We start from the raw sequence: 14,336 nt of genomic DNA, 5'->3' as shown, positions 1-14,336 counted from the left end.
CCCCCAGTCCGCTCGTTGGGAGTGCTAGGAGGTGCCCAGGAGCCCCGAGGGGTGTAATCCTCATCACAGAAGGAGCAGACAGGAAAGTGTGTAATGCAAACAGCTGACAGAAACATGCTTCGTATCAGCAGCAATTAAAACTGATGGGCAGCACCATTGGAACCATGGGGTGCAGCAGTTCTGTAGCTGACAGAAGGTCAGAGAAAGGTGAGTGCTGCCTTTGTCTTCAGGGTCAGTGGTTGTTCTCTCTGTAATACCAGAAGAGGATTGCAAGTTAATATTTCTCCCTAGTCCTGGTGTCAAAATACTTATTCAGAAAAAAATATTTTCTGATAGTCCTCTTTTTAAAAGACTGTGCATAGCTTTTAGATGCTGGCTGCGGTCAGAGGGCAACTGTAGACAATCTCTAACATCTACAGATTGAGTTGGAAAAGATTCACAGCATCTGAGACAGAAGCTAAATTTCAGATGTGTCTGTGCTTGCTCTGTCACCGCTAAAACATATGGGGTAAGGTACTGAGGGGGACTTCTTATGCCCTTTCACAACACAAGATTCCTGGGCAAACTGCCCCAGTTTCTTCCCTGCTGCTGGGTGACCCCAAATAAGAAACAACTGTAATAAAGCAGAGCTACTACAATGACTCTCAGAATCAATTTTCTGCCATACAAGTGCCTGGCCTGAAATTCTCCCTGACAGTTACCGGGGCTGTCAGTTGGAAGTTTCTACAGTACCTAGTTAAACATACAATTAAAAAATTAATGCATCATCTCCCTGCTTTTAATCATACCACACCCTGATGTGAACACACGGGGCTTTGCACAGACAGGTGGATTCCAGGATTAGCTCAGACCTTTGTTCAGACTCTTTGTGTTCTCTTTCAAGGTTTGTCATTAAAGCACAATTTACAGGTCTGCCGAGAGCCATGTTATTGTAGCACTGTGCATAGTCTTAGGAGATTATTTCACTGAACAACCAGGACACAAGTCACAGGAAACTCATGACTAAGAAGCTGGAGTTACATGGCTGCAGGGATCCAAGCTGACTGGTTTAATGTAGCCCTCAGCTTGGCTGAGGTACACTACTTGGCTGTCACAGCACTATCAGTGCTGTGTCACAGCAGTGAAAGTAGAATGGAAACATCTGGAGTCACAGACCTACCTGTAACTGGGAAGCAGTCCATCCTTTTTGGGTTTGCATGCTGTGCATATTTGTGCCTTGCAAGGCCTCAGCGATGAGTTAGTTGGGAATATTTCTGAGGGTGTAAAAGCTTGGAGTCGTCACAAGGAGTTGTACTCTTTCTCATCTTACAGTCATCAATACACATTGGCATGGAGCCAGGCTTCACTACTCCAAAGCTGGCTTATGATTTTGTGTGCTTGTTTGACAATGCTTTGTCCTCTCCAGTTGCTGGATGGTGTTCTTTCTGCACTTCAGCAGTAGTCAAATGATGTTGAACCATAATTCCATCTGCAGCCTGAGGCTGTACGTCCCTCTAATGCATTAATAACATGAATTTATCAGGTATTTGCTGATGTGGGGACCTTCTGCAGCTGTTAATTTCTTTTACAGATGCGGTTTAGCCTAGTGTGAAAATCATATTCTGATTCAGTCCTGAGAATAACAGGACTGTAATAAGTACAATTAAAAAAAAAAACACCAGGAAATATTCTGTTAGATTTGCAACATTAACCATAGTGGTCGATATATATCTGTCTTTTGTAATACCAGTGGAACTGTGCTGTGTTAAGTGCTCAGGACCATTAAGCAACCCAGAGGGGCTTTAATGGGAAGTTTAATGGTTCTGATGCTGGAATTCAGTTTCTGTGCTGGTGGCTGCGCTTTGCCCCTTAGGTACTCTTCTAAACAGAAAAGCTGATGACAGCCTTGCTATGGTGTGTCAGATTTTCAGGTCTGTAGTGGTGGTGAATTCTAGAAAGGACAGAAAATAAGAGAGATTTCAGGGTTTATGTAGGGTATGAAGGATGCTCTTAGTCATATAAGGATTACGTACCCTTCAGGCAGGAGGATTTTTCTAGGTTGGATGTGATACCTGTAGGATGGGAGTCTTTACTGATTATGGCTTTGTCTGGACTGGAAAACTTTACCACTTTAACTATACTGTATACTTATTAACGGTAAAATATACCAACAACGTGTTATTATGGCACCTGTAAGCATTTTAATGAAAAAGCTCCCTTAATGTTATACATTTATTACTCAAATCACTTTTCCATGAAGGTTTTTCTTTACCTGTGTAACTGTCAGTTTAAGAAAAAAATCATTCTCGCTCGGGGGTACTACTCGTCCGAGTCTCAAAATTCCTGGTATTTGTGATCAGCTAGAATAACTGACTAGTATAAACTGTTGTCCCTCTAATACAGAGCTTTTCTTTGCTGTTTTGCAGGGAGAAAAAACATTAATATGAATTGTTTGTTGGTTGTTATTTCTTGTTTTGTTTTTCAGCATCAACTGTTCATTTTGGCAACAGTAATAAAACAGAAACATTTGTGTTAAGACATTAGTGTTGGTTTTCGTTTCCTCCTTTTTCATGAATTTGCAGTGCTGTGCAGTGGTGATTGTCAAACTCTGGAATTCAGGGGAACATCTCAGTTTTGTTTCTGTGCTTCTGATCCTCTGTTCATCTGCTCAGAAATGAGCTCTAGCTCTTGGGAGTGTCAGGAGCTAAGATCAGTGTACCCCTTTGGTCCTTGTACTTTTGACAGTGGTGCCTTGCAGGTGCTTTGGCTTGTTCCCCCAAGATCAGAAGCGTAAAGACTTTTTTTCTGTGTCCTATGCTGAGCTATTCAGGATTGAGTTCCTTAGGAAACTTCTTAAAGTGAGGTGTTAGCTGCAGGGCTGGAGGCAAAGGCTTGGCATTGCTGGCCCTGTCTATTTACTGGTATCCTGTTGAGAGTACAGGGGGAAAGAGATAGGGAAGAAGAGGTAGGGAAAATAAGGTAAGGAACCAGCTGACAAATACTTGTGTTCAACTTTGAGTAAACTTGTCATCTCTTGAGAGCAGTCTCATACCTTACTCTATTTTTTGTTGCCAGGCAATATGGTAGCGGCAATGTGGTTATATTGGGACAGGTATAGGAAGCAATACCCCTGTGCTTTATGTTCCTCTCACCATTACGCAGTGATGCATGTAATGCCTCTTGACTGCCCTTGTTAGTGCTCTGTAGGGCTAAGCACATTAATACTGAGTCCCCTTCTGACCATAATTTAAGCAAATGACTAGATTTGAATTTACCATCTTTTCAGCTGCTCGATCTTCAAGGCAGTAGCTGCATTTTTTTCCAATTTTGTATAGTAAACGGTGTCCTCCCCTGGATGATAAATCCATACTTACATATGCCCTAAGTATTTGAAAGGTGCATTTATTCCTCTGTAGCTGACCTTAAAAAACCCGTTAACAAGTGACCAAGGAATGCTTTTCTCAAAGTTAGTTGATTTTTCTGAATAAGCACCCTTCAACAGCAGAAGTTACTGCTGAGGTTACCTGTTCCTCCTTTCCCAAGCTCATGGTTAATTCAGGCTGAACACAGCCCCTCCAGCCTTCTGCTTTCACTCCTCCCTCTTGTCTTCCTGCTAGCAGTGCTACTGCCACCCATGTTTCACACCCCGTCTCCTTACAGCTGCTGCCCTTTGGGTAGCAGGAGTAGCAGGAGGGATTGTCAGCATGGTAGTGAGGGATCAAGTGGGCATCAGCTCCTGGAGCTCTTGTCCTCCCGCATAGCTCTCACTGGTGGCCACTGTTCATGTGGCACTAACTGCTTGATAAAGGTGTGAGGAGCTCCCTGCACAGGACAGTGCCCACTCTAGGACCTCTTTGTGCAACCAGTTGTTGATCTGGTTGATAAACTTTTATCTGAGCAGCTAAGGGGATGTGATCCTTTTGTGGCATGAATGGGTCCTGTAGGCAGCAGGCCCTTTGCTCCAGGCTGCAGTCTTGGTGATTGTCCTTCCATGATGTTTCCAGCAGTACTCCAGACTGAGACAATAGTAGACACAACTTCATAAAGTGCTGAGTGGGATGTGTATTCAACACATAGTCCAAAATTATCTTCTGGCATGTCCCACTGAATTCTTGTGGCGAGCATTCCTTTGTTCACCAAGCTAGCCTTTTGGCACGTCTATTTAAGCAACATATGCTGCCCTTCAGTACTATTAGTTAACATTTTATCCTAAGGTTTGAATTTTTCTGGCTTGGTGATACAGCTGTGCAGGCAAAAACTTTCTGTTAAAAGAAGCTATTACAAACTGTGTCATTACATGGTGTTCATGTTACAGCTTGCGAATTCTGAAGCTTTTTACTGCTGCTTGGTAAAGAAATACATTTTGTTGGTAGGCCAAACTGCTGCTCTTCATTTCCTCGCCTTCCCAAAACCCACATACTGCCCATCAGCTGAACATGGCTGACTTCTTAAATGAGTACTGTCTTCAGGACAATGAAATGGGGAAGGTTTCTAACAATGTAGGCCTGAGCAAGTCAGCTAGTTTGGGATCTGTCCGTGAAGACAGAAACAGTAAAAGCATCATGTGTTCATTATCAGAAAACACTTTTTCAGTCTCACTTTTGCAGTTTCATCTTAATGTCAACTGTGCACAATGGACTGAATTTGTCATCTGTCTGCAAAATTCTGCAAAGGCAGCATGTGTGTTTTCATTGTAGATTATACTGCCTCCATGTGTACTCCATTGCTTTCTGTTTTGACAGCCATTAGAGCTGCTATCCTCATCCAGAATTGGTACCGCTTCACGATGGCCCGGCTAGAAATGAGGCGCCGCTATTCTCTGAATATCTTTCAGTCAATCGAATATGCTGATGAGCAAGATCAACTACAGGTTTGTAATCTTCAATTCTTCCTGTATGAACAGTTATGTTATCCCCAGAGGACTGAAGCTGCACAAACAAAATGGACATGTGGTTATTTCTTCCTACAGAGCTGTGTCTGCTTCCCTACCTCACACATAAACTAATTATGTTGTGTGTATACATACATAAATATATGTGTGCTGTGCGTATATATATCTGTATACATGTGTGTGTACATACATATATATATATACACACACACATCTAAGCAGCAGGACACCATTCTGCCTATACAGCCATATCTAGGTTAGAGGTTCCTGCAGAACAGCTCTATTAGCCAGGGATTGCAGGTTATCCCACTATGGGTGATCTTAATCACGTCTGTGAGGCACAATACATGCAACAGAGACATCCGTGTCTCAGCATGTCAGCGAAGGCTTCCTTTAGGATCAATACAGGGAATTAGGAACTTCTAGGGGTTTGTGTTCATCCTAGCATCAGTGTCTAAAGTCAGTTCGGTGCGTTGTAGCAGTATTTTTCTATTGACTGCAAGGAAGTCTAGGCAAATAGTCTAGATGAAAGCTAAGACGAATTACACCCAAAACTGTCAGCAGCATTGATACAGTCCTGGAACTTTTGTGTATTCATATAGTGTCAAATTCATAGCAAAGAAGGAAAGGAGTAAACCAATTTTTGTAGTAGGACACAAGTTGTGTCATTATTGCAGGTTGATGATATGGGAACTTACAGTAGTGTTTTAGATCCCCGTAAATGGGAAATCACTAGTAATTGAGTAAGGAAAGAGAATGTTAATGCTTGTTGGATCCCCTAAACTGATCAGTGTGTGTTTGTTCTTTTCTTTTCCACACTCAGCTATCCAACTTCTTTACATTCATGCTGGATCACTGTACTCAACCTGATTCAGGTAAGGATAAAAATCAAAGTAATATGGAGATTCTGTTTGAAAAACCTGATCTGAGGAAAGTTAATTTTCAATGTGATGTTTACAGCCTATGGCATGTGCTGGGGCTGAGTGTTAATTTCCCAAATACTGTAATAACAATTTGATCCTGTAAGTGTTGACTCTGCTCAATATCCACTCAGTGAGTCAAGATGTAAGACAGAACATAGACCTGTTGTCCTTATGAGAATACTCAGAGGTGCTCAGAGTGGTTTCTTATATGTTACTGCCCTTAGGCTGTTCTCCCAGTATTCTTACTGACTCCAGTTTTCACAGCTTGTTTTCTTAAACTGTGAGATGAGATTATCCAGAAGGCCTGTCTAGTTGGTTTAGGGCAGGTATAATCAAAGAAGTTGCCTTCAAAGAGGTTGCTCTTCTTCTTTTTCTTTCTTTTCCCCCCCTGAAGCAGTTCTGGACCACTTTTTAATTTAGTTTCTTCTAGACTTCACTGCAAAACATGTATCAATATGTGATTAAAAATAAAATGCATTTCAACTTCTGGAGATAAATCTTTAGAAACCATCTCAATTAAAGCTCAGTTATTCAAAGAAAACCATTAATTTTTGAAGTATTTTGGGATCCTTGGACAAAACTTACTTTTGAGGCCAAGCTTTACAGAAGGACACACTGAAAGTGATTCCTAAGTCCAGAAAACAGACATGACTTCCCTGAACAAACTAAGTATAGATCTAATCCCAGCAGAATTAAAAAGGAGGCTGTCCCCTTCTTATTGAATTACAAGAGAATGTCCTTTCTCTTTCATCTGGTCCAGCCACAGGTTATTCCAATTAAAATTTGCACAAGACACTTTGATAGCAGGATAAAACCACCATCAAAACCGTAAGTGGTTCCGTGTTCTAATAACAACCATTAGAAAAGGCATTTTTTTCTCTCTTAAATACTTTAGAGTACCTAATGCTCTCTCTGTGCTCTGCAGAAAAAGAAATTATGTTTGAGCCTTGCTCCAAAGCCAAGGCAGATGATACAACAGTCCTTCCTTTGCTTTTTTTTTTCCCATTACCACTGTATTCTGAAAAGCAATCTGCTTTAGTCATTTAACTTCCTGGGAAGGAGTTGGCAGATTTAAAGAAAAATCAGAGACTGTTCACTTTGTCTATTTCTACATGCTGATAGCACACCTCAGTTCATCTTTTCCACCTGAGTGGGAAAGAAAATAGTAATGCTACGTCTGAGATTTGGAAAAATAGTGTTAATCTCTATTTGCATGATAACATTGAAAGAGAATTTTATAGCTGCTCATTGTAGATATGATTTATCTACCTTTATGAAGTGTCTATTGACAGTAAGAACAAAGGTGAGGTGCCTCAGTGACTTGCTAGGGTTCAGTACGCAGGTGGTACAGAGCAAGCTGCTGCATGCATAGGCTGTTTGTGGGCAGGTAGAGACGCAGGCACTACCTGTGCACAGGGAGGGATGGAGAGTACTGTGGGCTGTGCTGTGTCACCAGTGCGTGGGTGACCTGTTTCTTGGTCTTGCAGATATTGGGAGCTGTGGATGTGGTTGAGGCTGAACACGGGATAAAGTGTATGGTTTATGGCAAAGCTCCCCTTCATCTGGCTTGCTTAAAACTCATCTGTTAGGACTGAAGTTGTTAAGACTTGGTAACTGCTCCAGAGGCTTTATTTTCATCTTGGTTTGTTACTTCCCCCTTTCTAACACGCCGTGTTACAGATACCAGAACCTAAAATGAAACAAATATTCCATAAAGTACATGTTTAATAGAGAGATGGCTGAGGCCGTCTATGTAAAGGAGCTGACTCAGGTCTCTTTTGAGAAATTGCATATCAAATTTGTGTTGTGTGGTTTGCGGTTATGTTTGTCCAACTATTGGCTGTGTGCACTCTTTACTTCAAGCTCTTGATTGCTTGCCCCTGTAAGTGACCTTTGCAGCACGCATGCTAGCCCCACTGTTTTAAGCAAAATCAGTGCTGAATAGAGTGATTGTTAACAAACTGCTTCCACTTCTGCTGAATCATGGTCTTAAGATGTGAGCCATGGTGAGTGTAAACATAACAGGTAGAGAGGCTTTAAATTGGCTTTGCTATTCTCAAGCATGTTCTAAAACCCATGGTTCTCTGGCTTTTTTTTTCATCAGTCTGTGCTCACTTTAGTTAGAGTGATAGCATATGGTTCAAAAGCCCTCTCCAAGAAGATAATATATAATATTCTTACCAGAGAATAGGTTGCCTGTTCTCGGTATGTGATGAGAAAGCTACTTGAAGATTTTCTGATCTGTGTTTTTCCTTGCATTATAAACCACTCAGTCTCCACAATTCATCTTGTCACTTTCCTCTTCTTAATCTTCTTTTTCAGAATATGTTTTTCAAAGAAAGAAGCAGCCACCATCTCATTAACACAGTAGTGCTTTAGATGTGATTATTTATCTGTTGTACCCTGAAGCTTTTTTTCATCCTGTCATCCTGCTTAAGATGTCAGTGTTGTTTAAGTTGTGATTGGGATATTATCTAGCTGTGTGTCTTGTTCTCGTTCTGCTCCTGATTAAAGGCTACTTTCCAAGGGTTTGTGGGAAGTAAAAATTAAAACCTTTTCCGCTTTATACTCTTCTTCCTCCATCACCAAAAAACCTTCATAGCTACTCAGCCTTTCAATGGAAAGACCTCTGGTCAGAGAAAGGTGGAAACTGCTTTTCTAGCAAGAGGTGACCCATTTACTCACTCTTTTGTGGGCGCATTGAGGGTGAGAAGGCTGCAGATATGTCCTGGGCAAAGTGATAGGACTGGGAGTCCAAGGTAGTCCTGGCTGTGCCTCTCAAAGTCACCAGGGCAGGAGCCACACGTTCTGGAGCCTTCCTTCAAAAGGGAACAAAAAAATTTGCTGTTTTCTGCAGTTTCACTCCCCATGATGCCTCCCTTACATCGTGAACACCCTTTCAAGGCTTTTTGTATAGAGTGATTCTTCCAGTGGGGAATTACAGCTGCTTGCAGCTCACAGTACCAGGAATGGAGTGAAGGAATACAAATTCGGAGAGAAATCTTTATCCTCTGAGTGGGCTTAAGGACCATCTGGCTTTGACATGGTGGCTGGGGATCAGCGTCTGGCAGGGATAAGAGCACTTCTCAGGAGTCAGAGGTGCTCTCAGGTACCCCAATGGTCTGAAGGTGCATGGATGGTAGCAGAAAAGAGAGCTTATTTTGAAGCTGCAGAAGTAGCGGATTCCCTATTACCCCAATAGTGAGTACATCCTTGGCAGTGGTGTCTTTGACTTGCCTTGAACAACTCCCATGGCGAGGTGGTCTTGCCAGGAGAACCAGGTCCCTGGACTTTCTGTGCCCAAACTGACTCCACATAGCTCTGGGCTTTCATGTTTAACATGGAATATGGCTACTGTCCTGTAGGGTAGTTGTATGGGGTCTGCTAACAGTGAAGGCTCAACTCGCTGAGCTTGGGCTAGATCTCTGGTGTCAGAGTACAAAGCAGGTCATCGCCTGTGCTCTCTGTAGTGAGTGGAGAGATGCAGATACTGGCAGAGGGTGTTTCGTTCTGTCTTAAGACATGTGCCTGAACTAGACACGTTGAGCGTTTTTGTCCCTGTTGTTCAACATGGACTGAAAGAGCCTTGACAGTTTCGACTAGAAGATGATTAAAATGAGAGGGGTGCCAAACCCTTCAGATTTTGTCCTGTATGGGGCTTGTGGTGAACTGGGGTACTTGTTGGCCAGTGAGTTAATCTCCAGGCTGCATTAGGGCATCCATTACTGACTGCTCTGAGACAAGACACTCATTCCGTGCAGGAAAAAGCCTTAAAATCCCGCTGAAAAACTGCCTGAGGCGACGTAAGTGCACTCTAAAGCTAATGACCATGACTGGCTTTTGACAATTCATCCAGAAGTAGAAAATGAGGTGTACTTTGCAGAGATATGCCCTACAGAGAAGGAGATTGGGTTTCCCAGCCTGGGTATATGCCAAAATGGAAGCAAGGCTGTGAGGAAGGCAGGGTTCACGTTCGGAGGTAGCCTGTTGTGTGCAGGAAGGGAGGGCCGGAGTAGAAGCAGGCATGGGCAGGTGTCTGCCTGGCTTGAAACGCTGAGGAGACCGCTGACTCTGAAGGAATCATGTCAGATGAGGAGAACCTCTGGCTAGAAAAGGCAAGCAATGAGGAATTTGGGTGGTCTGAAGAACTGGCTCAGTGGTCTGCAGCCACCCACTTCCTGAGAAATAGGGCACAGGGGGAGATGCCGTCCAGAGACCTGCTGCTAGAGGTGGGATGAGACTTGGTGCGGATGTGCTTGGCTGATCAGTATGTGGGAACCAGCAGTTTCAGTCCATGGGTGATACTCTGGCATCCAGCCAGTCAAAGCTGTCATTGTGGTGGAAGACTGCAAAACAGACTGTACTTGGTGGAAACGGTGAACCCTGAGCACCTTGCTGTTACTTGATGCCTTTATCCATTTACATGGCTGTACACTGAATGTGATAATCAGCTCACAGCAGAAGAGCTGATAAAAAAAAGGGGGGAGGTTTAATCCAGAGCTGATTAGAAGTGTATTTTTGTCTGTTTATTTCTTTACTATGGATTTTATCCAGTTACAAGACAAGTTGGCCTTTATGAATTTCATAATTTATGAGGCCACATGCCAGTTTTGGCTGCTGTGAGTTCTGAGTCACAGCCACAGGTATTCTTCCAACAATGAATAATACATTTTTATTTCCAGTTGCATCTAATCAAGGTTACAGAAAACTTACCCGTGGCCCAGCAAAAAGTGTTTACAACAATCATCTCACAAGAGCAGTTCTGCAGCAGCAGCTGCCAGAACACGGTCCTCTAGGGTCTGGTTCTGTCTTTTAGAATGATGTATGATAAAGACAATCTGCAAGAAGAAAACACTGAAAATCTACTGTTTACTCAGTTACATTTCAAGGGTATGTCAAGAAAATATTGGATGGAAGCAATTAGCAATGTTCCTGCTTTGTCTATGTTCCAGGAAAATTAGAAGCTATGCTCTACTTTTACTGCTATGTTTTTGTTTACTTTATTTCATCCAATGGTTTTATGGCAGCCAACCAAAAGCTGGCATTGTCTCCTAGTTGTATCAGAAAGGAGTGCTTTGCAAGCACTGTAAATAAATAGGATTTTGTTGATGACATTTTAAATAATCACTGACCTGCTGGTATTTAGCCTAAAGATTTTATGTAGAAAAGCAATAAAAATGAATCTTTAAAAACTGTTTTAAAAGTGTAATATTGCACTTTAAACAGGTGATTGTCATCGAATGATCAGCCATGACTTTTGAATGTCCTTGCTTTGTGGGGGCAGAAGAAAAGTCTGTAACTGTAACACGTTGTGTTTCTCGTTACCTATAATAGAATATTTCTCCACAACTTCAGTGCAAAATGGTTTGCATCCTGACCACAGCTACTGGCTGTTGGGACAGAGGTTTTGCCTGTTTTTTTCATTTGGTTGGTTTTTGCTTGGGGTTTTTTTGTGTGTGTGTGGTTGGTTGGTTGGTTGGTTTTAGTATTGTGAAACAATTTAGGGAGACCTGGAGCTCTTTCACTGTACAAGGCAGGAGTTAGCCATGGTAATACTGCAGCAAGCAAAGCATCAGTTACATTCAACCGGTTCTGGTCCTGCTGTTACAGCCCTATGGGGGACTGCTGGAGTTTCTACATTGATTGCTTTTCTTCCCTCTTGTTCCAGTTTCTCACATTTTCACCAGCCCTGGTGTTTCTCAGATGTTGGATGAAGGCTTATGTTTAACAGAATTTGAAAAGAAGATTGATGTTCCAGACTCCTATTATGGACCACGACTCTCATTCCCCCTTACTGTTAAAGATGCCAATGCTCTTCTTCATGCTTTCAGGAATGAACAGGTAAGTTGCAGCTGGTTTGATTACTTTTTACTGATTTTACATGTCTGTTAAGTTGTAGCTACACAATTAGTTGAATCCAATGTAAGGCTAAACTGTTGCCCAATGAGATATTTCACTTTTTCCTTCCATCCCATTACCCTTTCCTGCTAGCCCCACATGATCATACAGGTACATAGTGGGATGTCTTGGGAAACCGAGCTGGCTGGAAGGTAACACAACAAAATCAAAGGCAGTCAGTTCTCAGCCGGATTGGTTCCCAGATTTGATTCACCACCAGATCTGCACACCACCAGAGCCAGCGCTGGGGAGGGGCAGGGACTAGTGGGAACCTCCTCTCTAGCACTGAGATTACAGTGATCACGAAATGAGAAACCTTAGCAGCTGCAAGGTAGGGGTTATCAGTGAGGGTGCAGGACTGGGGAAGGTGTCCTAAGATAACCTAGAAACTAGTTGTCTTTTTCTGGGTTAAAAGTGCGCCTTGTATGGTCCTTGTTCTTTTTTTCTTTTTTTTTTTTTTTTTTTTGCCTCACATCCCATTCTTTTCAGAGCAATTGAGGTGTAAGAGTTAATCACCTCTTTCCAGTGTGCAAGACTCCACCCTAATGGAAGACTGACTATAAGCATTGCTAATGTAGTGGAACAGGGTGACAGCACAAATCTCAGGAGCTTGCTGTCTACAGCTGCCGAGGCACTGAGAAAGCTGTTGCTGACTCTCTGTGTTCCCGAGCCAGCCCCTATGCTGCCCTTTTACAAGATGAGGGTAGGGCAGGGTGGCATTACATTAGCTTTAGTGGAACTTGTGATCATTTGTGCTGAAGAATATTCTGTAAATAAAGGATAAGGGTCTATCTTGCTTTTTAATTTACTAAATAATGGTGGTGGTGGGGTTCTGTAATTTTCTGTGGAGGTTGATCTTACAATATAAAATATGATAAATGAGCCCACCCAAACTTCTCCTTACTGTCATCTCTCCTTTTACTATGGTTGGCATTTTATTAAGGAAATGATTATATGTAACTGACCTTTTTGTTTGCTTTAAAAACATGAATCTTGAAAAGTCAGTCTGTAGCTCATCTATCATCTCCTCTACCAAATTTCCTCAGAGCTGTGTTTGAATTAAAAGCCTTAAAAATAACTGACAAAATTTTCATAAAAAGCATTAGCAGAGAAGACCAGAAGCTTCAATGTTGCATTGTCGTAACATCTTCACAGTAAACAGGAAGATAACTCTTACCAAGGCAACCCTTGCTGGAGTTTCCCTCTCATTATTTTTGTAATTTGCTGAAATGTCATTTATGGCCTTCGGGGGTTGTTTTCATTGGTTTGTGGTCTATGTTTTTACTTACAGCTAGAACTACAGCCTTCCCACCTTCCCCCCCGCCACCTTACTTTGAACAAATGACCTTATGCAATGATGCTGAATGCTATATAACTCAGTCTCTCATCTGTTCTGTAGATGGGAAGACTAGAAACAGTACACTAGAAATAAAAAATGAAAATATGTAAAGCAAGTTCATAAAGGCCCCTATATCCTTTCACTGGGAAGCAAGTGCAAAGCTAGGAACACTCATAATTCCCAGCACTAAACCATACAGACTATAATCATGTCTGGAGGTCTGTAGTATAAATAATCTTGGCAATACGTGTCTGATGTTAATAAAGCAGGCAGAGATATTGCTACTTCTAATAAGTTCCTTTTCTCCCTGCATTTTTTCCTCACAGCTGCTTCATGCCCGCTATGTACTGCAGCTACTATGTGAAACCAGGAGGGTTCTCAAGGAGATGCCAAATATCACCCATCTTTCAACTTCTTACTCCAAGGAGATAACTATCTGTGGTAAGGTGCCAGAGAGGATAACTGCTTTGAGCTACAGGTTGATATTCTAGAGTAGTTAGAGAATGATACAGACATTTCCAAATGTTGCCATTGCAAGAAAGTTCTTGGTGCTTCCCATCCCCCCACTCCCCCACCCCTCCAAATGCATAAATGGGAACAAACAAAAAAAAAAGGTTCCTGAGCCACACTATATTTTAAGAAAGTCCCTCACCTCCTCTTTTCTTTTCTTACTAAACATTTCTGAATGAGTCGGTATTCATTCAGCTAACACTGCAGTTTAGCTTAAATATTCCTGCACTTCCATCTCTAAAATGCCGCTGAGTATTTTGATCACTGACTGCAAGTCTCACTGCTTTCTCCTCTTACTGAGAAAAAGACTTTACCATCTTAATTTACTCAGTAATGGTTTTAATGAGGGCTTAATAAGGGTGGCAAACAAGACCTTTCATTGACAGCATGACTATCTAAAATAAATTGAAATTATAATAAACCCTCATTTCTAAAGGGACCCAAGAGGATAAATCAGTCTTTATACAACCAACAAATTAGTCTCACAGAATGATGTGATGTGTCATAAGGTAAAGAACCAAGAGCTCATTGCCCATCTATTTTGTTACGCTTTTGTAAATTATGGATAAGGGGATGCAGTATCCTGAATCACCACAGAACACAGTAGCTGCAAAACAGAACAGTAATGGTGACATTAACTCTTGATAGCTAGCAGTGTGTGGTATAAAACGGTATAAAGATGGGTACTGTCACCCATGGAAAACAAAAAATGTTTTTTAAGATGTGATTATGCACCTACTTTGATTGCCGAGAAATGGTTTGTTGAAATGAGGTTTGTATAAACAATAATTCATTA

General features: G+C 41.9%; 1 protein-coding gene across 5 annotated transcripts in view; it reads left to right on the top strand.

Annotated features, from left to right (window-relative positions):
- PPEF1 (protein phosphatase with EF-hand domain 1) overlaps positions 1–14,336 on the top strand; it is a 42,131-nt gene that overhangs the window by 11,293 nt on the left and 16,502 nt on the right. For 4 of the 5 annotated variants that reach the window (XM_037377248.1, XM_037377250.1, XM_037377247.1 and 1 more), the window contains 5 exons: positions 8–207; positions 4,722–4,849; positions 5,694–5,745; positions 11,462–11,634; positions 13,357–13,471. In XM_037377248.1, coding sequence (XP_037233145.1) covers positions 144–207; positions 4,722–4,849; positions 5,694–5,745; positions 11,462–11,634; positions 13,357–13,471 — 532 coding nt within the window. In that variant the 5' untranslated portion in view covers positions 8–143. The remainder of the gene's footprint in view (positions 1–7; positions 208–4,721; positions 4,850–5,693; positions 5,746–11,461; positions 11,635–13,356; positions 13,472–14,336) is intronic. The other variant, XM_037377251.1, reaches the window with a different exon arrangement.

The sequence above is a fragment of the Falco rusticolus genome, chromosome 2, assembly GCF_015220075.1.
Source record: "Falco rusticolus isolate bFalRus1 chromosome 2, bFalRus1.pri, whole genome shotgun sequence".
Lineage (NCBI taxonomy): Eukaryota > Metazoa > Chordata > Aves > Falconiformes > Falconidae > Falco > Falco rusticolus.
Note: the sequence above shows the minus strand (reverse complement) of the source record. Positions and strands in the feature narration are given on the sequence as shown.